General features: G+C 31.2%; 1 protein-coding gene and 1 long non-coding RNA gene across 3 annotated transcripts in view; both read right to left on the bottom strand.

Moving 5' to 3' along the window:
- Positions 1–14,189, bottom strand: part of LOC135129162 (uncharacterized) — a 37,286-nt gene extending 23,097 nt beyond the window's left edge. The window contains exon 1 of the long non-coding RNA XR_010280519.1: positions 14,091–14,189. This is a non-coding gene — a long non-coding RNA (uncharacterized LOC135129162). The remainder of the gene's footprint in view (positions 1–14,090) is intronic.
- A 9,424-nt stretch (positions 14,190–23,613) lies between these two features.
- Positions 23,614–26,524, bottom strand: part of LOC135129217 (homeotic protein Sex combs reduced-like) — a 68,157-nt gene continuing 65,246 nt past the window's right edge. The window contains exon 3 of one of the 2 annotated variants that reach the window (XM_064056356.1): positions 23,614–24,537. In XM_064056356.1, coding sequence (XP_063912426.1) covers positions 24,422–24,537 — 116 coding nt within the window. In that variant the 3' untranslated portion in view covers positions 23,614–24,421. The remainder of the gene's footprint in view (positions 24,538–26,524) is intronic. The other variant, XM_064056357.1, reaches the window with a different exon arrangement.

Raw genomic sequence — 26,524 nt, 5'->3', positions numbered from 1 at the left:
AACCAGAAGTATAACTTTATAATATATTCCATATTTTAGACAGTATTTATTCGGCAAAATTTTGAGACGACGTCATCAAATGTTGAGATGATGTAAACCGATAAATTTGGATTAACGATTTACTGTACTTACAATAATTTTAAAACGTTTGCAAGATTTCAGAACTATAGGTTTTGCTGTTTCAAAATTAAATTGCAAAAAAAATTGTCCAAACGTTGGACGCGTAGAATGCAAACTCAACACGGATTCATAAATCACAAATGCAAGTGTAGTTTATTACATTAATATGCAAAATTTTGAAGCTCTTGATATTTAAAAATAAACATTCAAAATAATATACTTATAAAATTTAAATAAGACTTACTATTGTAAATTTTGCAGTTGAGGTCATCCCGTTGTTGGTAGGGATGATTCGCCAAATTTTGGTTAGTGTTTTACCATCTCTAACAAACATGTAAAATTTGACAACAATCGGTCCGGTGGTTTTGGAGATTATCTGCCTAACAATTATATTGTAGATTTTCTCTGGTAAAACTAATTCCCTAATTTAGACTGATTAGTTCACAAGAAACGCCCTGTGTAATTACGCATTTTATTTATATCTCATTACCTACTACCCAATTTGTTACGGGTACTGTTTACAGTCTGCGATTACAATAAGTTTGGTAATTATACAAAATTGGCAAATGATATTGTCCGTCAAAATGTTCTATTATTACATTTGGTACCCAAATAGATAGATATAGGGTTCATTTATGTTATATATTTAATTATTGATAATAATCACTCATATTTTGATCTAAAATTTAAAATTCAAGCGTTAAATTTTTCAAAAATATGTCATTTGTAATTTTTGTTGTTTATATACAACCGTAATTCATTACGTTCTACACATTTATGTGTGTTTATAAACGATAAGAAATTGTATGCAAGCAGCATGGTGTAATAAAATAATCATTGGTAAATTATTACCTCGTACGTAAACCGCGTGAGTACAAGTAGGACAACATCAGAGGAACCGATGTTGAGATAATCGATAAAATAAATCGGTCCATCCAATCATTCTTTTTACTCATTCCGTACAGAATTATGAAGACACAAGCAGTACCGTATAAGTATTTAAAGTTTTTAAACTGACGTCATCAAGTTTCTCCACGGGATGATTAAAAAAAATCTGCTTCATGATGCACAACAATGAATCAGTGTTAGTTTTTAGCAAAATTTCAACAAATTTGTTGTCGTCGTGGTCATTGTCCACAATGATTTTGCCATCAAATTTTGAAACGAATAAATAAATAGGTAAATAAAAACCGCAATGAAAGTTTTCCACCGCATAAATCTTCAAAAAACAAAAAGTGATATTTGTGAAACTGTTCATATAACAATGTTTCATTTAGTTATCATTTGGAAAATAAAAACTGAAAAAAATTAGATAGAAACTCTAATTTTACAAACTGAGTTTTTTAGTAAGTAGTGTTATTTTTCATGCAATCTTAAACAACTATTAAGAGAAGTACAAAATTTAATGTTTGAGACATTAGAAAATAAGAAAATTAATTAGTTTTTCCAACCATTTTTGACAAAACTACAGTGTATATCTAGGTTAGTTTTCAAATAAGTGCGTAGAAATGTTAAGAATATAATTAAGAAATTTGATTGAAAAGAATTATTATTTCCATTCTTTATAACTACAACAAACGTTTCAAGTTTTGTGTAAAAGAAAGTAACTTATAATAAAACATAAAAATTATTGAATTTTAATTTCAGTGTGTTCTTAAAAAATGTACATATTCATTTTATTTCCTCAGCTTAACTGTTATCAATTCATAAAAAAATAAATAAAAAAAATGGAAATGTAGTGTAAAAATTTCTGTTTATCTAATCACTACGGAGTAAAGGAAACGTGTATCCTATGTGGCGGAAAATCTCCACATTTCTTTCATACATTCTACAATTCTTCCCATACTTTCCGAGTAAAATTCCAGCAACATTCTTGCATACAGGATGTAGATTTTCACGTGTCTGCAGCCACTTCATCCACCACACACTCGAATTGATTAACGTAAAAATGAAAACATGCAATACCTTACAATTTCACAATTATGATTCAGCAAAGCCGTAATAATTTGAATTCCTCCCAGGTCAACATTGGATGTCTAAAACCAGTTTGGACCGTCTGGTAAACTTCCCGTTCGAGGAAGGTACCGGCGATCGCTGCCATTTGCCTCTTTCCTTTTGACCTCACCGCTCCAGAAATCATCTGGAAGCCTGTATTCTACGAGTCCCGCGCTGGTCGTTGCCTGATCGGAGCTCCGATAGCGAGAATTCCATTTTGTGGAGCCCTGATTCCTTCCTACCCCAAGAACTCGACCGTGACTGAAACGTCGAAATTGTTTGCTCAGAGAGTGAAAAAATTCGGACGAAACCCGAGGCAGGTAGAGTTCAGAAATCGCCTAACTCTTATTTGTTCTTGTAAAAATTTATGGGACACTAAAAACCAATTGTTCAACAAGGCCGGACAGTTACGGCCACCATAAAATTTCAGTTAACTGCATCACCTGGACGTTATGCTCCGACACTTTGACCACGATCTAAATACGAGGTAAAGTGAGCCGTTGGGTGGAACTTGTTATGGCTACCAAACACTACCATGTGTGTCGTGAAAAAGCGCGAATTATTGCATCGGCAAAACTGGAACTGAACATTACAGGCGTTCGGATTTTAAAGATTCAAAGTGTATTTATTATTGTAAGTCATTGTATGTCTCTTTTTCAGTCAATCTGCGCTACGTACTGTTGCGATATATGTAAATAAAAATTCACGGAAGCATATGATTGTTGCTTTACCTATTGTGGCAAAATTTCGGAATGAATCGCACAGGTGTCATTTATTATATGAAAATGAATACCAGGTGTTGGCTGAAGTTCACAAATAGTGTACCGGAATATCTAAACGTAGATCGGATCGGTCACGAGGCGACGGAATCAATTTTAGTTCCCAATCAAAATGCTGACAATTCTATGGAACTTGTAATAATATATAAATACATGGTTTTTTATTCCAAGTCGTCGAAGAAATATTTCAAAGTGAGAAATAAATAAAGGAACAGAAAGTCTGCAAAATATTTTTTATGTAATCGGGCAAACATTTCTATATTTATAATTTATTGAAATGTTTTTTTTATGAAGTTACAACTGTTGGCATTTTTAATTTTAGTTTGATGAAACCTGAATACATACGTGCCTCTCGAATGACCAAATATGAATGAAATTAACAACAGAGAACTGGGTCTAACAAAGCCTACACTAAAGTATGCGTTTGTAAGGTGACGTGAGAATAAAACTATTTTTAAATTCACATTGCGTCATCTTTCCTTTTTTTTGCATTTAGCAAAAGAACTCCATTTTAAAAGACACTTGTTACATATTTATACATATTTGACTGAATATTATACGTGAAAAATAATGAGATCTTCAAAACATGCCTAAAATATAAAAAAAAAATATATAAAAATAACCGCCATCTTCACTTTTCAATTCTTTCTTGTACGTCGTACAGGTAGACTCTTTCAAATAGTTTCAAAAATCGGCATTCGGTATAAGTTATCACTAGACCGTGGTAAGGACAATGATGAGCTCTTTGCCTGGGATCCTAAGTAGAGATTTTGTTAGTACTGAATGAAAATATTTATAACTTCATAAAGTTTATACAGGGTCGCTAGCTTTGTTGAATCTTTTTGAAATTTGGGCTATTCCTAGGAATACTCAAGTTCTATTTTCTGCAATTTTTTCAAATCATCTAACTTGATTTTTTTAGATAACACTAGTAGTCAAATGTTCTGTTTTTAAATAGTACATTTTTTCGAATTCAGAAATGTAACGCATGGATTATTTTATTTTTTCTCTACATAGTGAAATAAATTGTCAAAATAAAAATACTGAAGATCAGAAAATCGTAGCTAACCTTGACAAAACTATCAGTCCCGGTGTAGAACACTTTATTCAAAAGTGATACTAGTGCCCAATCATTGTAAAAAATATAGAATTGAGGGTACACAAACTGAAATAAAGATACCAGCATAATAAATTGATTTAAATGCTGTTTCCAAATAATTTACCAAATTTTCTAGAAATAGCAATACTCCGATTTAATGATTGCAAATAGTGAATACATTGTTAGAAAAGCTTTTAGAAAAATTTAAATAAAACATTACATTAACATTTAAAAACAATAATTTTACAACAAATGTTCGAAATGTTCTCCATTTACTTCCTGGTAATAGGAAATGCGTTGTACAAAGTTTTCAAATGTATGTAATAGAATATTAAGAGCAATATCATCAACCACATTTAATATTCTTTCCTAGAGTTCTTCGATGCTTTGTGGTCTGTTAGCATAAAATCCATTATATTTACATAACCCCACAGAAAAAAGTCAAGTGGGGTTAAATCGGGTGACCTAGCTGTCCAATCAACTGCTCCCCTTCGTCGTATCCACCTTCCAGGAAAAGTTTCATTCAAGTAATACCGTACTTGACGTCCGACCAGATAGACTCTGCAAGTAAATTTGGGTTTTCATAGTTGGGAAATATTATCCGTCAACGAATAATACTTTTTTGCAAAAGTTGGAGGTAATTGTCAGACGTTAAATTTCCGTTAATGAAGAAGAACTAACTACCATCATCAAGACTTCTATTCGTTCAGTTTCTGTGAATGGTGCCATTTTAGTGTTTTACTGAAATATTCTTAAACCTGGATGTAGAAGTTTGCTTTTCAATAAACACGGGCAAATCGATGACAGTATTTTCAAAGCTAACAACAATTTTCTATTTTAGAATTTATTCATAATAAATAAGTAATTTATCATTTTATTTGCCGTTTTAGGTGAAAACAAAGTATGGTTTACAGTTCTGAATTCAGAAAAAAATCTATCTATTCATAAATTGACGATTTGACTAGTGGTGTTATTAAAAAAAATGGAGTTAGCCTTGCATCCTGAAAACAAATGAAGTTTAAATTTTAAAATATTACAGAAAATAGAGCTTGAGTATTTTTAAGTGTAACCCAAATTTCCAGACGAACTAACTAACCGTTCTCTAGATATTCAACTACTTACTTTTTAACAACACTGTATAAGTTCATATAAGTACAAACGTAGAAACAAATCACCTTTATATTAAAGGGTAAGCCATTAAATAATATGTAATGTTTCTCTTTGATCCAAAAAATCTAAACATACGATGATTTAAAAAAAATAAAGATAGTATCACACAATCATGATAAACACAAAGTTAGAAAATGATAAATTCGGTGAAATTAAAAAAAATATATAAAAAAAAACATGGAAATCTAAATCTTATAGAATCAAACTGTAAATAATAATAATGATAAACAAGATATATACTGCACATCACAAAGTGACAGCAAAAAGTCTGACAGTACCTATCTATCACTAATTCTAGATATAAAAAATTTACAATATTATGTAGACAAGGACAATCTATATAAAAATTAACTAATTTGTATAGACAAAAAGTGACAGTTGTACTCTTCTAGAAAATAAAAAATCATTACTTCCTAGAAGAGTACTCACTTTTTTTTAACATAAATGAGTTAATTTTTTGTTATAACATGTTTACAAACTTCTCTAGATACTCATTTTTAAACACTCGCTTAGCTTCCCACCGCACGTGATATACAGAGGCGTTTATAAAGCTTATTGTGTAATCTACTATTATTACTATTTGCATTCAATATGATTTAATTGAATTTATAAATGTCTCTAAAAGGAGAAACTGAAAATGTAGACATCTTGAGAAACATCGATTAAGATGAAAGCTCAAAATATTTAATGTTCCAAATTTTATATTTTTATTTTTTCACCACAATTGTTGACCTATAGTAACTGTACGACTCAATACTTGAAACAAGTGAAACAAATCAAATTTTACAAAAAATATCTTTAAATATCTCTGAATGATTATTATCTATTACCTCAATATTTATTTTATAGTCTGAATTTACAGAATTAGCATTAGTATTTGTTCTTGTTGTTGAAACAAATTTCTAACGTAGCCATTGTCATATTCACAATTTAAAAATGACATATTTTCAGGTTTAGAAAATAAAATAAAACATAATTAAACAAACAGTCGACAAAACAGACGAAATGAAATTGAACAAAAACGTTTAATTTCACAATGGTTTAGTTGGGCATGCATCGGTTGCGCGCCGTGGTCAAAAAGTCTGCAAATGGTTCAAATCCCACAGGACAGTCGCACGCACACTACCTAAGAGGTAAGGGTCAGTTGCGCACTGTGGTCAGAAACTTTTTCACATATTTTTTAAACGGTTATTACCTATTTTAACAGGTTACGGGGATGTCAATCATTTAAAAATAAATAAGTGCTAGGACAAATAATTCATACTTTCGGAGTTATAATTGCATACGTATTTTTTAATCATTAGATATGTATGTAGGTTCATTCTCTAGAAAATAAAACAGTTAGTTGAGAAATTACTTTATATTTTTACATATCCGGACGAAACACTTCTCACAATAGCAAATCTTCTGCTTTTGTACATAATATTGAGTAATATATGGTTATATGGACAGTTCATATACAATAACTGATTCATCTGTTGACTAGAAAAACGAAAATAAAAGAATGCAGATCTTCTACATGAAGAAATAAGGGAAGTAACCTAATGGCAACGAAAATCGATAGACTACAGAAAGGGAGAAGACAACACCGGGCTAAACGAACGAACTGGCACGTTCACATAATCCAACTTTAAAAACAATAATAGGAATATTAAACATTAAAAACTGTTTTTAATAATTTTAATAAACACAAGGATACTTCACTAATACATTTAAATATTGATTTAAATATTGTTTTTATTTTCTTATTTTATTCTCTTCATTGCTTATAAATATCAGTGATATATTAATAGCAATAATCTTCATCATCATCTGCACATTTTCTTGGTGACGGTAATTTAACTAACGATTTAAATTGTCAAAAATAAAATAAGATATAAATCTAAAATCATATGAGAAGGGTAATTAACTAATTAGGCTTTAAAAATTGCAATTTTTCAATTATTATCTACTTACGAAAAAATAATTTAAAAAAATAAGCTGTACCCTGTACCTATACCCCGATATTGTCCTAAATTAAAAACATAATAATTTATTAAATTAAATTTTGGGAGAAGCTAGACGATGTTTATCAAGTTGTAAAAATAGTATAAAATTATTTGGAGAAAGTGAAAGTGTTGAAACAAAACAAAAAATAAAAATATCAGAGGTAGTACCAAAAAAAAGAGCCATTATGGAAGAAACACCGTCCATATCAATTCCAAGACTTAGCCAATAATTTATTTATAAATAAAAAAGAAGTTGAAAATGTTTCCATATAAAGTTCCGCTTTACCGCCAAACTTTCAACGTCGCCAAAAGTATTATTCTGACTAGTTTTTGGACTGTCTCAACAATGACGAAATGAAATTTTAGGCATCACATTTTTCCCCGCTGAAACTTGGTTTGATCATGTTCATGATAGTTATGGACACTATAAAAATATGAGTTGTATGTATTTCTTGCGATGCCCCTTTACCCAATTAAATTTGATCTTTGGGTGCTGTTTTGCGAACAGTTAGTATACCTTCCTTCTCATGAAAATATAAATTTACATTTCTATGTCAATGAAATTCTTACACCTTTTATAGAACAAATAAATGAAGAAGAGCTACACTATGACAATGTAACTGCCCATACAACAATTCAGACCCTAAACTTTTTCAACAAATTTTACGATAGTAATAGAATAAAGTAAAAATGTATGGCCATTCAGGTCAAGTCCCGACTTTTCCTTTTTTCGTGTCTCAAGAATAATATATACAAAAATCGATCACAAAACTTGCAGGAATTGCAAATAGCTACTACCAGACAATTGGAAATTTTTACGCCTGAAATGCTAGCCTGGGTTTCTGAAAATATGAAACAACGCGTCCGCTAATGTATAGAAAACGATGGATAACATTTTCAGCTTTTGGAAATCAAAGTGTTTTTTAAATGTAAATTTCGTTTGATTTCTTTTACGTCCTAAAAATAGTGTGCATAATTATTTAACATTAAACTTTAATATTGTCAACTCGACATTTAACAAATAACTTTGGTTACTTTTCTCGATCTCTTTGTATTTCTGTTGCTATATTTAACAGAGGTTCAGCGCTATATTTTTTTACTAATGTAATATGATATAAGTATTTAATTTTGTATTACGTTATCAAATTTTACAAAATTTCTGCATTGCTTTTCCACTGTTTTTAACCTTAAAACAAATAACTCCGGCACAAAGGGTTCAATCTGCATCCTGCGTCCATTTTTGCATCCCATGTTTTAAAAATTAGTGAAGTACAACCTAACCAATTCAGTTTTTTTTAATGTACTTAGATAATACACAATGTAAGATAAAAAGTGGCTCACAAGGGGATCGAACCCGCCACCTTCGTGTTATTACCGCAATGTTCTAACCAATTAAATTATTCGGCATATAGCGTTCTTATATTATGTAGTATGAAAGATTGTACAATTTGATTTTTTTATTTGTGAAAATCTGGAGGCCAAAAATAAACATTAGGGCGGATTCACACTGGAGAATATTATTGTATAGAATTTAAATACCATTACCAATTCAGAACTGTGTCTCGGAACAAACTATGGTTAGCCTTTTACTATATAATAAAACATCTAAGTATAAAATTTGACAACAATTAGTCCATTAGTTTCGGAGACAAATATAAATGTCGACACAGACGACAGACAAACGGAAACGGGGGACCTATTTTTTCATACCGTAGGGGTCACGAAACGCCGAGAAAACACGAGTAGCCGTTCGATGAATGCTAGCTTAAGGTCGGAAAGTACGAAGGTGTCTGATAAGTACATACGTTTAAACATGTAAGAGCATTATGACTATGATAGTATCATTTATATCAACAAACATCAAATAAACCGTAAATGATAAAAAAGATCAGCTATTAAACATCGGAACTCCACGTATGAAATATACACTGGATAAATTACTCGATATATCCTCGCTTGTAGGAACGACTTTCGAATAATTTTAAGTCCTACATTTAAAATAAAACTACATGCTACATTTACATAAAAATTTTATTGTTTCACACCCTTATTCACGCTACCAGTAGTTGCATATGTAACTTAAGCCCCGTCCGTAAAATTAACGACCGCTCTACTTTTCAGCAATTTGGCGCTTCTCCAGCTGGTACTGCATTTTTAACCGCGAAAAAACGCTGCACTTGATGCCGATGCCCAATAACCCAGTTACTGGCAGCCTGAAGGACAATGACTGTGGTTTTGATCGATTTCTACGGTACTATTTGCTTGAAGACGGTATAGTACAGCAATTCAGAATACAATGTCATTAATCTTAACGTCTGTTAGGACAGGTCGGGTCTGGTATTGCGCTGTGTCATGCCATGCACTATCTGTATTCTGTTAACGTGCAACAATGCATCGAGAAATCTTGGATAGGTCAGGAAAATAGCATTTTAGTATTTAGTTTTGTGTTTTGATTAGTCACAGCTTTTGCAGCGGCATTGACGACGGCAAAACGCGAATAGGTAGGTGATCTGTTGGGTTAATTTTTCATGCACTAAGTGGGTTCATTATTGAATTATTAATAAAAACAGAAGTGGGTGGTCGAGGGGATCTATAAGTATTGGAGTAGGTGGAGTATGCTTTTATATTGATAAATTTAAGACAGATAGGTTCAGCAATGTGGAAGTGGGACGCGAACATTTGCAACGGTGATGTCATAAAAATATATTGCCGTAAAATGGAACTTATTTACAACAACATGCTTTTTTATACACGTAACTTTGACATTAGTGCAATTGTAAATTTGTTAGTGACGCAGTTATTATAAAGTAGGTCCAAATATCCAAAAAAACTTAAATAGTGAGAGTGACCTTTAAAAATAAGATAGCTTTAATAACTCGAACAACTGCAAACTGTGCTGTATTTAAAACGCATTTATTTTCATCATTTCTAGAACATGGTTTTTTATTTGGCATCAAAAACATTTGATTTAAAATGTATTTTTCAAAGTACTGAACTTATTGATCAGTATTTTATAAAATGCATACTGCCAATACACATTTAGGTAACGCACAGTGTACTGACGCGCTGGTGAAATACGAAAATGCAAGTTTCCATCAGGTCCCATTTGTTCGAGGAGGATTTATTTAATTTAAATGATAATGTCTACAGCTACTAAATGATTTGAAATTTTTTTAACCTAAATTAAAATTTACTCATCCAGGGTTATCGTTTAATTACGAATATATTAAAAAAAAGCAAATTTGGTCCTTTTACAATTTATCTTAGAAAGTAAATTACATTCTTTCAAAAATCGTAACAAAGGTTTTATTGAAGAATATGCTTTGACAGTTACCATTATTTCTACTATTTCAGCAGTCTTTATATTTTAACTGTTTACACGCATACCAGAAAAAATGTATCGATATGTACTTACTTATAATCTCATGAATATATATTGCGTCATTTACCTTTTATATTCAAAATTAATTTGTTTGTACTCACGAAAAGTTTTTTGAACTCAAACTTTTAATCTCATTTTTTAGTCGAGCCATTTCAGTACCTACACAAAAATACAATGGGTTATACTCGCCTTTAAATTGTGCAGATTTGGAAAACATAAATAAAACAGGCAAACTTTAGATTTTTTTCGCCAAAAATTCCTCTCGTCTCCGAATTTATGACGTCACTAATACTCAAGGTTGCACTACGTGGCAACTGTGCTTTCATTACTGTCAAGTCAACTCGTAGCAATAAACACTAAATCTGTAAATTACTGTACAGCGCATGTGCGGAAGGGATTGGCGGTGCTCATTTACCGCCTCCCCCGCCAAATATGTGTGCGCCGTTGTCGCACTGTATTTTTATCAAGAACTTTGAATTTCGCTTAATCCTCCCGTGTACTTAACAACAAAAATAGAATAGCAAAAACGTTGACAACAAGAGATGATTTTATTTTATTTCAGCTTGTAAAATATAATACTTGGAAGAAAGAAACAACATTTTAATTAGTCCATTTAAATAGTTGTTGACTATTTTAGTGATTTTGTTGAATTTTCTTTATTTTTTCAATCCACAGAAGTATACACTCAAAATAAGACTTTTTCTCTTTAACTTGAAAATAATTATTAAATTTACGGACTCATTCCTACTTAATTATTTCACATGACCACGCACAGTTTTTAACTTAGTCTAGTACTTGAAATTCGAAGTTAACAAACAGTTTTTAATATCTGTTATTTAACAAATTGTTTCTTTATTTTATAGAAGGTTAACTTAAAGTTAAGTTTGAAGTTCTATTTTTTCAATTGTTTCAAAATTAAATTACAAACAAGTACAGTGTCAGACTATTTCAGAGGTAACAAAAAAACTATTTTTCACCTGTGTGTTACACTTTTGCATTACCAAGTGACTTGTATAATAATCATGGAAACAAAAGAATCATAGAGAAGCTGCCCTTCCCAACCTTTTAATGTAAAACGGACTTTTTATTTAATACAACAATGTGGGGTTATGCTAATAACATTCTATTTAGAGCTTTACATATGCTTGCCACTTAAGCACAGCTTAATTGAATCATACTTCCATGTGTAAATGCAATTACCACTGTAAGAACGTTATTAGCCTAATTGTTCAACATAGGTATCATTAAATTTGGTATTTGATATATGTCGATACTTCATTAGGTATATTTTGAAGGCAAATTTGCGGTGCAAAAACTAATTGTAGGTATGTTTAATAGTTTAAATACTAGTTTCATTAAGACACGCAAAATGGTTTTTTTAGTGTTATAGAAACCGATATTAGCATTAATAACTGTTATTTACATACATTATAGTAATTACTGTGTACAATATTTTTATGAATCTTCCAAATTGTGCACATAAACTGTAAAAGGTTTATTATTAAAGACGTTACCCTAAACTTAACCAGTCAGTTATTGCATGTAACACTGATTTATAAAAAATTTGAATGTGGAGCGTTTTAAATTTTAAAGTGACTTCAAAAAAGTCCAGAACTTTTATTAATTTTATGTTTATTTTATGGACGTAGTTGTAAAATATTCAATTTGGAAGCCCAGAAATATAGCAAAAGTTACTGACTGTTTTATTAATTACTTAGGACTGTAGTAAGATTACGTTTTAAAATTTACATAGACGGTACATTATCAGGGATAATTTTTATAAAAATTCAATTAAATTAAAAATATAACTAAGATATAAAAACCTGAAATAACAAAAGTATAATTTTTAATCATTTTCGAACTTAATTAAAAGCGCCTGAAAGTGTTCTTTCTAATGATTTATTATCTTTAGCGTTTAATAGTAAATATAAACATAACTCGTCTGTTTTTTCAAGATTTTTTAAATATAAATGCATGGTCTAGAAGCTAGATTTTAGAAATTTGCATCTGTACCACAAAATATCGACAGATTTACGAGAAAATCACCGGATTAATGAAGAAAGCAAACAGAAGAAATATCGGATGTACCTTAATAAGTGAAATTTTGCGGAAACTGTCAACGATACCTTCCCACAAACTGGTTAACCTTTCAGCTTATTTATTGTTTTATTTGTTTTCACATTATTGAGAGAAACACTTGCCGAGTTGACTAAGAAACGCCCATATTTTTTGCAACCAAGGTCAAACTTACTGCACTGATTGGTTGACCTTTTGACCTTGCTATATAACTAAAATTACAACTAATATTTACAAAGATCCTCTCAATGAAGAGTAATAATTTCCGAATCATAAAATTATAACAATTAATCCTCAAAAATATTTAATCTACAATCTTGTGAGTGATAAAGGCGACTATGAGTATATATTTAGAAATAATTGCTGCGAACATGAGTCTTCTTTCTGCTTATCTACACAGGTTACGAATTAATTATGTTAATGGGATAATACCATCTGTTGGTAGAATCCATCCCTAGAATTAGCTAACGCAAAATTATCTCCAGTCATGAAACGAGTTACTAACTCATAAGCAAATGATGGCAAAAACTGAAAACTAATATCGCCGCATCCGTTATTAAATTTTTATGAAATTTTTTTTTACTGAAAAAGGAAAAATATTTCTATATTTTGTTATTCGTAGTCGCAACTTAAATTTGAGGAGAATCACCCAATTAAAGAATCGTAATCGGAACCCGGTAAATTGGCAGAAACAACAGAACTCTTGTTAATTCATGCCAAGGATGTCACCGTTTTCAACTAACTCCCACAAAACCAGAATAAAACTGACCTCACAGTCGTGGCATTTGGCAATACTATTAATCTAGAGTATTTGTCGCCACCCACAATTGTTATTTTGCAATTAATTCTTAGCGAAGCAAATGCAGAAAGAAAACAGAAACGCGATCAAAATTCTTCTAATTTCATTACAGTTAAAACGAAAATGAATAAAATATCCGTGCTAATAAACCATGGCGGTATTTAGTAGCGACCAAATTTTTAGGCTTTATTGCTTTAATTAAGTGAAGAATTATTTAACGGATATGCTAATTTTTCGTATTGATTAGAGTAGCAAAATTCTGGTCATGCGCAAAATGGCTCATGCGCGCGTTTTTACACACATAAACATTGCTTAGATGGCGCCAATCGATTTATAAACTTTATTTTAACAAAAAGTCTGAGTTTTGTGCTTCGTGAGCTTTAGAGCTTTACCCCGTAATCTGTACTTAATTCACCGTTAAGCTACCGGCTGGTGAATATATTCACCCCTGGTTTTTAATTAAAAATTTCATCGCGTGGAATGCATCAAAGCAACATATGTTTTAATGGAATTAATTAAAATTATCAAGTGAAAAATAATGAGGAGAATATGTTCGGGGGTCCAAGATTTTATATCAAAATTCGTGCGTCGTTTTTTTCGCCGTAATATATTTTAATATATTCATCTTCGGCGTGATTTATTTAGTTGTTACTTCATGGACCGATAGAGCTATATCTCTTACCATGATGTTGGCTCTGAGTTGGATAAAATTCAAAGTGTGCCCTTTTGGTGGCGCAAACTGAGCACGACACTTCCACTTTTCACTGCGTTTCAGTACCAACTGTCGCGGTCTCAGTTCCCTGGTAGCTTGCTGCCGGCCCGAAAGCCATTAACATAAATTATTATTGGAGACAGTTAATATTGGGTCATAAACCTTACCGAGTTCTGAAACCCTAGGGGCTGAATAAAATCCCTCTCGCAACGATTTTCTCTTATTTTCGAAAGAGGCTCTCGGCAGAATCCCGTTCTAAATTTACTCGCAAAAACGGAATTCTAAATATAATTGTGTCTTCTGCAAACGTCTATTCTTGTATTTTTATTGTTGTATTAAAAGAATGTTTTTAATGTTTGGCTTCCGCCGAGAGAGGGGCCCGAAGACGGCCATTATAAAAAAGGCGGTGATGATTTTGATTCCCTTGACAGCTTCTGGACCGGGATCACTTTACTGACAGCTGCATGAGGGTCTAGTGACGTCATGGACCTATTCTAATCGTTCTTTTGTTAAGTGCTAACAAAGAATGCTAGAATGGAGTCGAGGGCAGGACCGGTATAGTTTTCACATTTGTGAAAATATCCCTCTATATCGATAGCGAAAGTCGTCAAAAACGAAAATAATTTCGTCTAGTTTTGGGGCTGACTGACAAATTGTGATCGGTGATCATTATGATAATCTAGAACAACGATGATGATCTGCGTGACTGCTTTTATGAACGCAGCTACAAAGTTATTAGTTGCGCTTTTGAAATGATTGGTGAAATGGATCTAAAATTATTGTTACATTATACCGTTAATTTTATTTGCATTTCTTGTAAGTAATTGTATCAGTGGGAATACTTATGGTAGACATGTGCGTGTCTGACCTTGACTTCGTGTTATCTACAACAATATTCAAGGTGGATTGTGGACAAGAGAATATTTATCTAGAAGTTGTTCCCGTTACAAGCTTGCGAAATTTGTAAAATACCTTTGCAAGATAGTCATTAATTTTGTGGAATGTTTTTTTTTATGGCGATTACAGAATATGTTTCTGATTTAAGACTGTTTTTACATATGAAACTTTTAAAACATGTTTACGAGACGAATGAAGGTTGAAATCTCTCGTGAAGGAAGTAAAATCCAAATCAAAAAAGACAGCACTATTTTTAGATATTTAATACTTATATGATCATGAAAATGTGCCTTATGGATAGATATACAACAACAGATTAAAGTAAATGGAACTCCATGTAACAATATTAACTTATCTAATCAGATAATCAACCTAATCATGTGTTTCTATAACATAATACATAGTTTATTTCCGAAATGTCTGAAAAATTATTTGAATGGTAAGAATGAGATGGTTTGGTGGTTTATTAGTCATTATATATCTGGTACACATTTTCCTACTTTTACTTTTCAAACGTAAGTTAAGGAAGTATTGCAAAGTAACCTCATTTGACATGCATCTGTTAAAACTTTTATGACTTAAGAGGCTTAAGCCAAAGCACCCTTATAAGTCAAATTGACTATTGTATTACTTAACTCAGTTCACAGCTACATAATGCCAACAATGGACAGTAATAATCTTGCGGTTCGGGTCCACAAACCTTACAATGGCCAGTTTGACTTCTAAGGGTGCTTTGGCTTAAGCCGCTAAAGTCATAAAAGTTTTAACAGGTGTATGTCAAATGAGGTTTGTGTAATAGGGTCTCTTTGGGGACGGTTTATAGCATCTATAACATGAAAAAGTTGGTCTTCCGTTTTCGTCTGTCTGTCATCTGTCTATTAACGATTTTATTATACAGATGTATAGGTTCAAAACTTTATAAGATTTTGAAAATTTCTGCACAATTTAAAGTTATGAACATTATAAATGTTAGTCAGAATTAAAGCGTTCGTCCCTTCCACAAATTTGCTGACATTATTACATTTACGCGATATGGTAAAAAATAAATTATATAAAAACAAATTTTATGGTTTATCGTAAAATCTATAGAACGGTTCTTTTTTATTTCCCGATCATAAGCTGAGGAAGTATTGTATCTAATAGAGTCTATACGGTGAATGCCTACTTTCATGTTTTCTCGACGTACGATATAATCGGTCTCTCATGTGTCTGTCGTTTGTCGCCGGTCGTCTATCTGCCTGTTTGGCGTCCGTGTCGATAATCTCTGCGACCAATTATCGTCAAATTTTATATGCATTTTAGGAATATCGATTAGATGATAAAATAGTAACCAAAATTGGTCTAGTTATCCCCAATAATCTAATGACGTCACCTCAAAATGTGCATTGTAAATGTGATTTAAATTTTGTAAAATAAGATATTCCTACACTTGTGGTTTATATATATATAAAAAAAATCAAAATTGTGTATCAATATTTTACAATTTAACATTGAAACTGCGAATCTTCTGTCGTAAAAAAAAAACGTTTTAAAGTTATCTCGTAAGCATGGTACATAGTTAATTAAAATTTATCCGTTTATACCCCCATTATTTTTTTTTTTCGTGTTTGTCCATAACTATGCTTGTTGGTGCTTTAATAATACCTACATTTTTCTTGTTGAAACTACAAAATGTTAAAAAAACACATGAATTAATTAGCTTTATTGATTAGATAAATCAAAAACTGTATGCCTATCTAAACTCAAAATTCTGGAAACGCAGCACTGCGTTCTGTTTCAGTACTTGTATGTTGATAGGTATGTATCTAAATAATTTTAGACTTAGTTTTTCGTATATTTCTTTTCTCGCAGTGAACTGTTTCCTGTATTGTTGTTCAATTTTTGTTATAAAACTACTGAAAATTTTAGAAAAATTTACTAGTTTAGTTGTTTCTTTAGTAGAATAAAATATAACGGAAAACGCTGTGTTTTATTAATCCATACTGTTGTATATAATTGAGATTTGGTAAAATTGGTGAAAAGCGTTCATTTTATCATAGCGTAAAGCTACGTTAGGCTGTATCATTTTGCGTTATCAGGTATCAACGATTAAATTTTAAGTTTATTACAGACATGCTTGACAATGTTCAAAAAAACTGGTCAAACGTTATTTCAAGAGAACTTCCCTCGCCCCTGAAGCCCTACAATACAACAAATCCAGGTTATTTGAAAAATTATAATTAACGATTTTGCGAATTTTATTTTTTTATGAGAACCTTTATAAGTTAAAATAAAGATATGTAAGTATGTAATGTTAAAGTAAAGGTAAAGAAACGTGCTACGCATTTGTTTCATGTGAGTTTTTCCATCATAATATGTTGTGACGACATCATGAACATTATATAGGTATAGTGCACCACAAATATAGATTATAGTGTCTTGCATATGCAGAGAGGATTTATTCGGCAAAATTTTGATATGACGTCATTCAATTTTTGGGAGGGTATATACGAATAAATTTTGATTAATACGATATTATTATTACGATTTTCTGTAATTACGATAACATGCAAACGTTTGGAAGATTTCAGAGCACTTGGTTGTGCAGTTTCAAAGCTAAATTGCTAGTTGTTGACGTCATCCCATTAGTGGTGGGAATGATTATACAAATTTTGGTTACCGTTTTGCCACCTACATTCCTAATATACATGCAAAATTTGACAACAATCGGTCTAGTAGTTTCGGAGATTATCTGCCTAATAAAAATCTACACAGACGGCAGACAGGCAGATAGACAGACAGACAGACAGACAGATAGACACATTACAGACAGATGGAAACGGGAGACCACTTTTTTCGTGCTCAGTGGGTGATGAAACGTCAAGAAAACCTAAAAGTGGCTATTCGTCCAATGGACCCTATTTTACAAATTACAATACTTTCTTAGCTTACGCCAACGAAGTAAAATTTAAGACTAACTTAATGATTTTTTCAACTGATCACGCGATACATTAACGGAGCCGTTATTCTTACAAAATGAACCATAAATTTTCAAATTTGCTCTGAGATAGGTATACTCCATATAATACACGACACATATTTTTTAGCTTATTCATGCTAAAACATGTTGGTACAAAACAAAAATGTATAAGTTTATATCATAGCAATGAGCTTAATACATTTTTTGAATTTTAAAGTATATTATACCCTGCTTACAGGACGAGCCTGTGACATATATACAAATATACTTCAGCATTCTAGCTGCCTTAAAATTTTCATTGCTGTATTTTTATGTACTTACTTCTTACTTCTCTAGTGAGCATTAAATTCGATTTCTAGCCCGTGTATTCGACCAGCATAATCCGTAAAATGTTTTACTTTTTGAATAATAGCCAAGAAAAGTATAGAGTTTTGTTGACAGGTGTTAAATCAAATTTTTTTTTGTCTTCTTTTGTGATTTCATCATTGTATGTCAATAGAAAATTATTAAATAGGCTTTCTTGGAAACTAACGAACAGTTTACTTTGCAATTTTAAATATCAAGCACAACCAACATTTTTCACCAAAAACTGTCGTATAATAATTATTATTCATAGGCGCAGATACGGGCTGTCCGAAAAATATTAGGTTGAAGATTGAATTTAGCTTGCTTAAAAAATTATTACTAAGGAATTTATTTTTGACTTTTCAGGAAACGCTAAAATTTATTTTTCCTCATGTTCTCCAAAAATTAAAGACAAAAATTAAATAAATCTTCATTGAGCTTGCTACAAAAGCTTCCTCACCTCAGAGGTGAGGAAGCTTTTGTAGCAATAAATTAGCATTTTTTTTAATATTCATGTCATTGCTCGCTTCGCGCCTTTCCCCCGCCTTATACGAAAGTGAAATGAAAGGAGTGGTGAGTAAGACTAGCGTCTGCACCACTCCCAATCGTCCGTAATTTATGGATCCCGAGTAGAAAAAATCTCACTCAAAAGTCGTCGTAAATTTCTAGTGAAACAGAAAGTGCTACGATCAAATTCTTTAGGATCATACTTGTAGCCTTTCTGAGGACTGTCAATATTATAACATGTTCCGTTCTCTGTGCAGACGGTAGTGCTTTCGTTGTTTAACAAAGACAAGACACTTTGACTTTAAAACAATGTAATTAGAAGGGTGAAATTAGTTCAACAAATATGTACTTATTTTGTAAATATGCGTTCACATTTTAAAAGTTAAAACAATATTTAGTGCAAATTTAAAGTTCTTTCGCAGTGATAGGTGAATACCAATTTTAATATGTGTATCTAATGTAACACTAAACACTACAACGTAACTGTGTTTCCACAACATCAGAAATATTATTGACTCATGTACAATTTTATTTGGGATATATGCTGTGTAACTAGTTTTAAAAAACAGAGGAAAACAAAATAATGTTTATTTAACCAATTTTGGTTAATGTAATTCTACAAAACGCACGGTTTTACCCGGACATGTTCTTTTTTTTGACAGTAAATATTCTGTCCGACATGTACTTATTTTAACATGTGATGCTCTCTGTTTAGATGTTTAACTATAATTTAACATTTTGATTGCAGAAACAACTAGGTTAAGTTTTCTGTCTCTGATTATCAGTGTAGAATATCTGAAGATTGTACTAATTTTTATATTGTTATTTTATGCTAACGTTCAGTGTTTTAATTTTTGTTACTTTTTTCAGTTTCCGCGTGTTTTAGAATAAAGTTATGTTTTCTGTTAACGAATACATTAATGTTTTGCTTTTTGGAATATTTTTACAAAAGCTCGACCAATTACAGGTCCGGGTTTTTTGTCTCATAGTGTATTTTATTTAAAGAAGAATTTAGGTTTATAATAAAGTTTTTAAAAACTGGATATTCATTATTTGTCCACTGTCCAACTAAGCTTCCTTCTTCACGTTAAAAACAATGGCGTTTACAGAATTTCAATATTTATATCCGTTCCTAAGATATCTATCAGATAAAATCACGAGGTTTCTTCTGGGCTAACTTGTATATTACTACGATGTTTATATCACGTAACACTAGATCCAGTTATTATTCAAGATATAAAAAAAAAATCAAAGATCAAAGTTGAACAGATCTTTGTAAAGCAAAAACTAGAAATATGTACTTTCAACAATACAGAACATGTTATGAGAAATAACATACAATTTTTTAAACGGAGTTTAATGTAAATTTTTACGTATTAATTGATTTCTTCTTAGGCTTTATAAGTATAGTTTATTTTTAAAATTCTGTTGCAGCTTTACCAACTTGTTCCAATTTCTTGATTATTTTAACAATGCAAAGGTTCACAAAAATATCTCATTTTGGTTATTTTTAAAATATATGTTGATTTTATCGATAGATAGTTTTACAAAATATCCAAAATACTTTAAAAAAAGTTACAATTAATTCAGTTTTTAAAATATCGGGAACTTACATATTAAATCTGTCATGGCTTGAAAACCATGACAATACACAAACAAAAGAGAGTTTTGTTGGCTGAATTTTATTTATACTGCAACAAAGCGCGTAATTTGTGCATTTATCCACAAAATATTGTAAGACATATTAAAAAGAATCTTACTAGGATTTTTTTGTGAATTCTCCAAAAAAATAAAAAAAAATAGAATAAATGCATAGTTGAACATGAGTTTGTTTTCTGCTGCTCATAGAGCCTTTAGTTTTTGACTTTGTTTCTTGTCATTAATAGTAATAAAACATCGAAGAGCGTGCCCTAGTGGCTCACCCTGTATATAAAATACATCATAACTTTTTAAACTTGTTCAAAGTCAAATTTTCAAAACGGTTTCGGTAATGTAATGCGAATTCTGTGAGAAAATCGTCCCGAAAAAAAATTGCAAGAAATAGAAAACAATAGGTGTAACTAGTAAACATTTTAAATTTAGAACGCTGATAAAAGCTACCAGCAGTACATTAGTAGTTTATTATTATCACTGTTACACTTCCTACATACATCTCTCGAAATAATTTTGAATTAGAAAGTATTCTAAAGGATCTGTTAAAAAATGACCTAATATGATATCTGCCCTGAAAAAAATGGCTGCCGATATTTCCCCTTTTTTGTTTTATGAAAATGAACCATACAATTTACTACCTGGCAGTTATAATGTAGGTTTCTGTCGTATATTCGTTTGATAGTAAATTGTCTTATTGCTGCCATCTTACGAGCGTGTGGTCAAATTGTTTGGGTCTACACGAAACCTGTTGCACTCAATTCATGAAGCCATCTTTACAGAAATAGCGGAAGTATTTCTAATTTAGAAAACTAGTTAGCGATACTAACAAATTACATTTACGAAAATTATGTAAAACTATTTGTAATAATTACTTATTAAAGCCACCACATATTTCTTTTTTTTTTTCCAAATTTCTACACAAATTTCCAGGTTTTGTTCACTGTAACAACTGCAAAGAAATCTGTAATTTGTGAGGTTTGCTTTTTAATAGAAACAGATGTTCTACTCTTCAGAAACACAGTGTAGGATTCTTTGAGGTTATACACCCAGAAACTTATTTAAATGTGTGAATATAATAAACATGCAAACATACAGACAAGAGTTTTTCTTCGACAGTTTTAAATTCCTGACATGGACATGATAGCAAAACTACTTGTATGCATTCAGGAACGACTGCACTGAACATGTTTTTGTATGTAAAACCAAAGCAGAATATGTTAATTCGAACAGAAATCGTAGCATAAACGTCTCCACTGAATGAGTCAAGATTGACACTGAAGAGTTTATTTTGATGCTTGACCACCAACCGTTGATGCATTCACCATGTGAATACAAAATTTGCATTTGCAAGTATCTATCTCCATGAATACAATTTATGCTCTTTTGTGGTAAGACAATCACTTTTTATCTTCTTAGTCAACAAAACAAAAGGATATTCATTCATGCTGAGTTTCTTTGTTTGTGTTGAATGACACTTGTCTTTTTTTCGTTGTAATAAAAATACACTGTTGGCAAATAAAGTGCGGTTAAATGATATGTTTTATCACTCATGTTTCTGTCATAATATTTATGTTATCAGAATGAAAAAGTAGGTACGAACAAGTGCGTAAACATCATGAAACGTTTGTTTTAATAATTGTTTATTCAGAGTGGACAATTACAACAGTAAATATTAGGATCTTGTACAATCTAAATTGTACATCTTTCACACACACAAGTACAAATACATAAATAAACTAAAAAAGAAAGAAACAATATTGAGCTAAAATGTACACAATATAATACAACTTTACACTTATCCTCAATACGAGTTATGTATGTTTTCGAGAAACCAAACAGTTTTTAACTTGATCACATTATCAAGCCTGAAGTGAAGAACTGTACGCTTGAGGTACGCTATACATAAGTGTTTTACATATTATATTTACAATTTACTCTAAAACCATTCATACAGCACATAACTTAAGAATAATTTATTTCAAGTCGTGACAGTATTTACAAAAGGTGAAATTTTTATCATGCTGTAATATGTACACTAATACCTAGCCTAATTTAATCACACTTTCTTTTAAAACTATACTTTAGTGAGCACAGTGTCTTTTCACAATTCTCAATACAAAATTCTAGATATATCTTACAAGTTCCATTTTCCAAAACAAAATCAACGCTCCAAAACAACAAAATTTAACAATATTGCACGTCTAGTCCAAAACAAAACCAAAATTTTCCCAGAAACTCGGTAAGTACAAGCCTATTGGGTCGTCCATCAATTCTCGGAAAATTGTACCGTGCCTAAAATTGAGATTTCCTTGAAATTTTGCAGATCAAATGTTTGTAAAGATAACTTCTAAACTCAAATATATAACTCCTCTTAATTTTTATAAACGTCGTTAGTGTCTACCGATCGAGACATACGACTAAAATAGCTACATTTTTAAAACTATAACTTTTTAAAAAAAGCCCCGATGTTTCGACATTAGGTTTATGTTAATTTAGGAAATATTAAAACCATTGTAATTATAAAACTAGTTACTTGTGCCTTATAAATAGTTGTGTATTTATTTGAGAGGTCAATAATTTTTGAACTATTACATATGCATCGTTTTTAAACGCAATTACATATTTTTGGGCTTTTTGAATGACACTCTCAACACTTTTTTCAAAAAATGCTCTATTCTATTAAATAATAAATAAGTTCAGTTTATATTTTTCCACAAACATGTATACCTATAGGTATAAAGTATGATTTTAAAATCATTAACGCAAAAAATTAAAATTGAGTGAAAATACATTAACAACATATACCTAACATACAGAAAAGTAGTTGGATCTCATATGTTTTATCTTATTTCAGCCAGTCTTATGTGACGTCATATTTCGAAAGCTACTAAAAAAGCCACAACTAATTTTTTTTATCACATTTTACATTTGTAAGTCTACCTTCCCCTGTTACATACAAGCCAGAGAGAAAACTGTCTTTTTTCGCATTACTATAGGTAAGCGACGGAAAAATTTTGACTAGTAAAAGAACTTGGACCAAATTGTTGTAGATATGTATACAAGGTTTAATATAATTATAATAATTTTCTCAAACCCAAATATCTTAAACAAGTAAACTTAGATTAAGGAACATTTTAAGTAACAAATTTAAGTGTATACACATTGCGGGAAAGATAAAGATAAATTCGAACAGAAAAAAAGTAAAGCATTTTATTTATTCTGCTGTATTGTTTTTTGTTGCAAACTTCCTATAATTTCGACACTTTCAATAAATTAAAAAAAATAGTACCTACAAATTAAGTTCCATTGGCAAAAAAAGTCAAGTGCACAATCGTTAAAGAGTTATTTCATTAAGAATTCGTTATTTTTTAACAAAACATTAGCAGTAATCTTTTCAGAGCCATGTATAAAACATCGAAAAAATTGTAACAATTATTGTTGCTTTAAAACAAAATATGGTATTATCCAGCATACAATATATAGTTTTTTAGAGTTTGTTTTATTATCAGTAACTGTCAATATTCTGCCGCCTAAGTGTAACTTGTCACAATTCTTTTGAAATAGTTGTTATAAACACAACTTTAAACTTTATTATCTTAGCATACACCTTGCACCAGCCAAATTTCAACAGAATCTCAATCCCTCACACGATTTTTCGAAAATTCGTGACACGCCCCTTTTCGTCCCTCATCTGCGAGGTACATCTCCCAAAACGACCTATACTACGTGTACCCCCAAACGAACGAACTATACTTAAGTAGTGACACCACCAATACCGCATCTGAACGTCTATTGGCACAAGGAATAAGTGTGAACCCCGACACGTGCCGACGTTTCGGTCTGAAATCGCGATCCGCCGTAGTGTCGCGGGCCGGAGACCGCCCTTAGATCCGATGTGGCCCTACGAAGGGCCGCAGTCTCCGTTGTAGGAGGCCCAGGGCTAGCTGTAGGGGCTGCCGCAAGCATATAGACCGCGCTGCATAGGGCCCATGCCTCCCATCCCCATGGCTTGGTGGAATGCGTAGCCTTCGTCCTGGAGGGACGCCAGGTGGAAATCTGGAACATTAAAGCAGTGTATGAGAACTGCCTCTGCATCCACAAGTTATGGAGATGGAGATTCACGTTATCTATAGTTACAGATGTGCAAGATATATCTACTTTGGCTGGGGGTGTGGCGATCTATTAGGCTAAATCGAACGCTAGACATTATAATTATGGGAAACTAACTCAAGCGATGGGCGAGTGCATAACGACTTTATTGTGTGGGGTAAAGTCGGGACAAGAAGAACTCGGACTTTTAAAAAGTTCACGGTCGACCACGTAATTGTGAACATCTGTATAACTTTTAAAAATTAAAATATCCCGATATTTGAAATTCATAAATCAATTGTTCCAATCGCCTTTCAATATATTTTTTTTTTTTGGTATTCACATTTAAAATGCACTTTATCTTTGTAACAAAGTCAAAGTTGTAGCGTAATAACTATTTACATTGCAGTTAGTGTAGAAAAGTTTTAAAGACAAGATAAATATTATTCTTTTTTCGAAATAGTCTGTATATATTTTGAATTGGTGCATACACTTTTGGATGTTGATCTTATTAAATTAAAACTAATTTAAATAGAATGTGTGACAAAAGTAACTATAAAGTACCGATCTCTTAAATTAAAGATCGTAGAGACTAGAATTAAAATTAATAATATTGACAATATTTATACAAATCTCCAATTCTATATATTGTCGGTGCGGTCTTGCTTCTATTTTTCATGAAGGGAAAAAGCAACATGGGTATGCAAATGCTAGTTTAAAGACATGGCAAATGATCAAAATATTGTTTTCAGGATTGTGAAATATCACTTAAAAATTGTAACTGGAACCTTGTAATTTTGTAATACATGTATGTAGGTACACACTTTTTTAGCTTTAGTATTTGTTGAATAAAAATTCTGTACATCAGATAAGATTTAATCTTCTGATATTATGAGCAACATGAAAAAATATGCCATATACCAACAATTAAAAATACAACGAAAATTTTTTGAATGAAACTTCTTTTCATTAATCTTTGGTTTGCAAGAAATGTTAAGATTTTTAGATGCTGTACTTAAACGTAAACTTACATCTGAACAAGACTAATAAACCTGTAATGGAGAAAAAATACATAACCTCAGCGCCAAAAATGAAGAAGCCTAAAATCACATATTGCTAAATTTATGCATAAATGGATCACAAAATACTTAATAATACCTACTTGCAAAAAATCTATTGAAGAGAGAAAAATCGACGACAAATACCTTGGAATGATTTACATATCTGAGTTTGTGTTCAGTCTTTGAAGACCTAAAATTCTATACATTTGTTAATAAAAATGTTAATAATTTTTATGTATCGAATCCACGAGGGTTTTTTTGCATATGAGGCAAAAAAATTTGGATGAGACATTTACCGAGACAAAACAAATCCAGATCACTAAACGAATTTCATTAACGATAATTTTAATATAGGCTAAAGGCCTACATGTACGTTGCAGGATAAAATCTCCATTCTTTCAATTTTCACTCGTGAAACAAATTCTCAACTTAGAAAAATAAGAAAATGCTTCATTTATTGTATATATAGGTACATTTTTTTTTGACAGCTGGACAAGTTTGTTTATTAATTTACACATCCATTTATTTGGGGCAAAATATATTATTTTTACTCTTTAATATATAACTTTCTAAAAAGAACTGTACCTATTTTGGAACTGCATGGAACTTCTTTGCAAAATTGAAAATCGTTGAAAAACGAACCAATAAGAATTTCTTAGTGTAATCACTGCAATATATATAACAGGACAAATTTAAACTTGTATTTCTATCACAAACCAAGAATTTGTTGTCCTGTCTTGTGTAACTTTCAACAAGAACTCGTTTTTTCGATGAGTACTTAGTTTTGTTTTAGTACTGGACAACTTTTTATTTAAAAGTACAAGCAACGTTTATAAGAAAGAACATTTTCTTTAGATAAGAAGTGACTTGAATGAAGACAAAAGTCTCAAGAC

Source organism: Zophobas morio, unplaced genomic scaffold (genome assembly GCF_036711695.1).
Source record: "Zophobas morio isolate AGI-343-1 ecotype UQ-CSIRO unplaced genomic scaffold, CSIRO_AGI_Zmor_V1 ptg000014l, whole genome shotgun sequence".
Classification (NCBI taxonomy): Eukaryota; Metazoa; Arthropoda; class Insecta; order Coleoptera; family Tenebrionidae; genus Zophobas; species Zophobas morio.
Note: the sequence above shows the minus strand (reverse complement) of the source record. Positions and strands in the feature narration are given on the sequence as shown.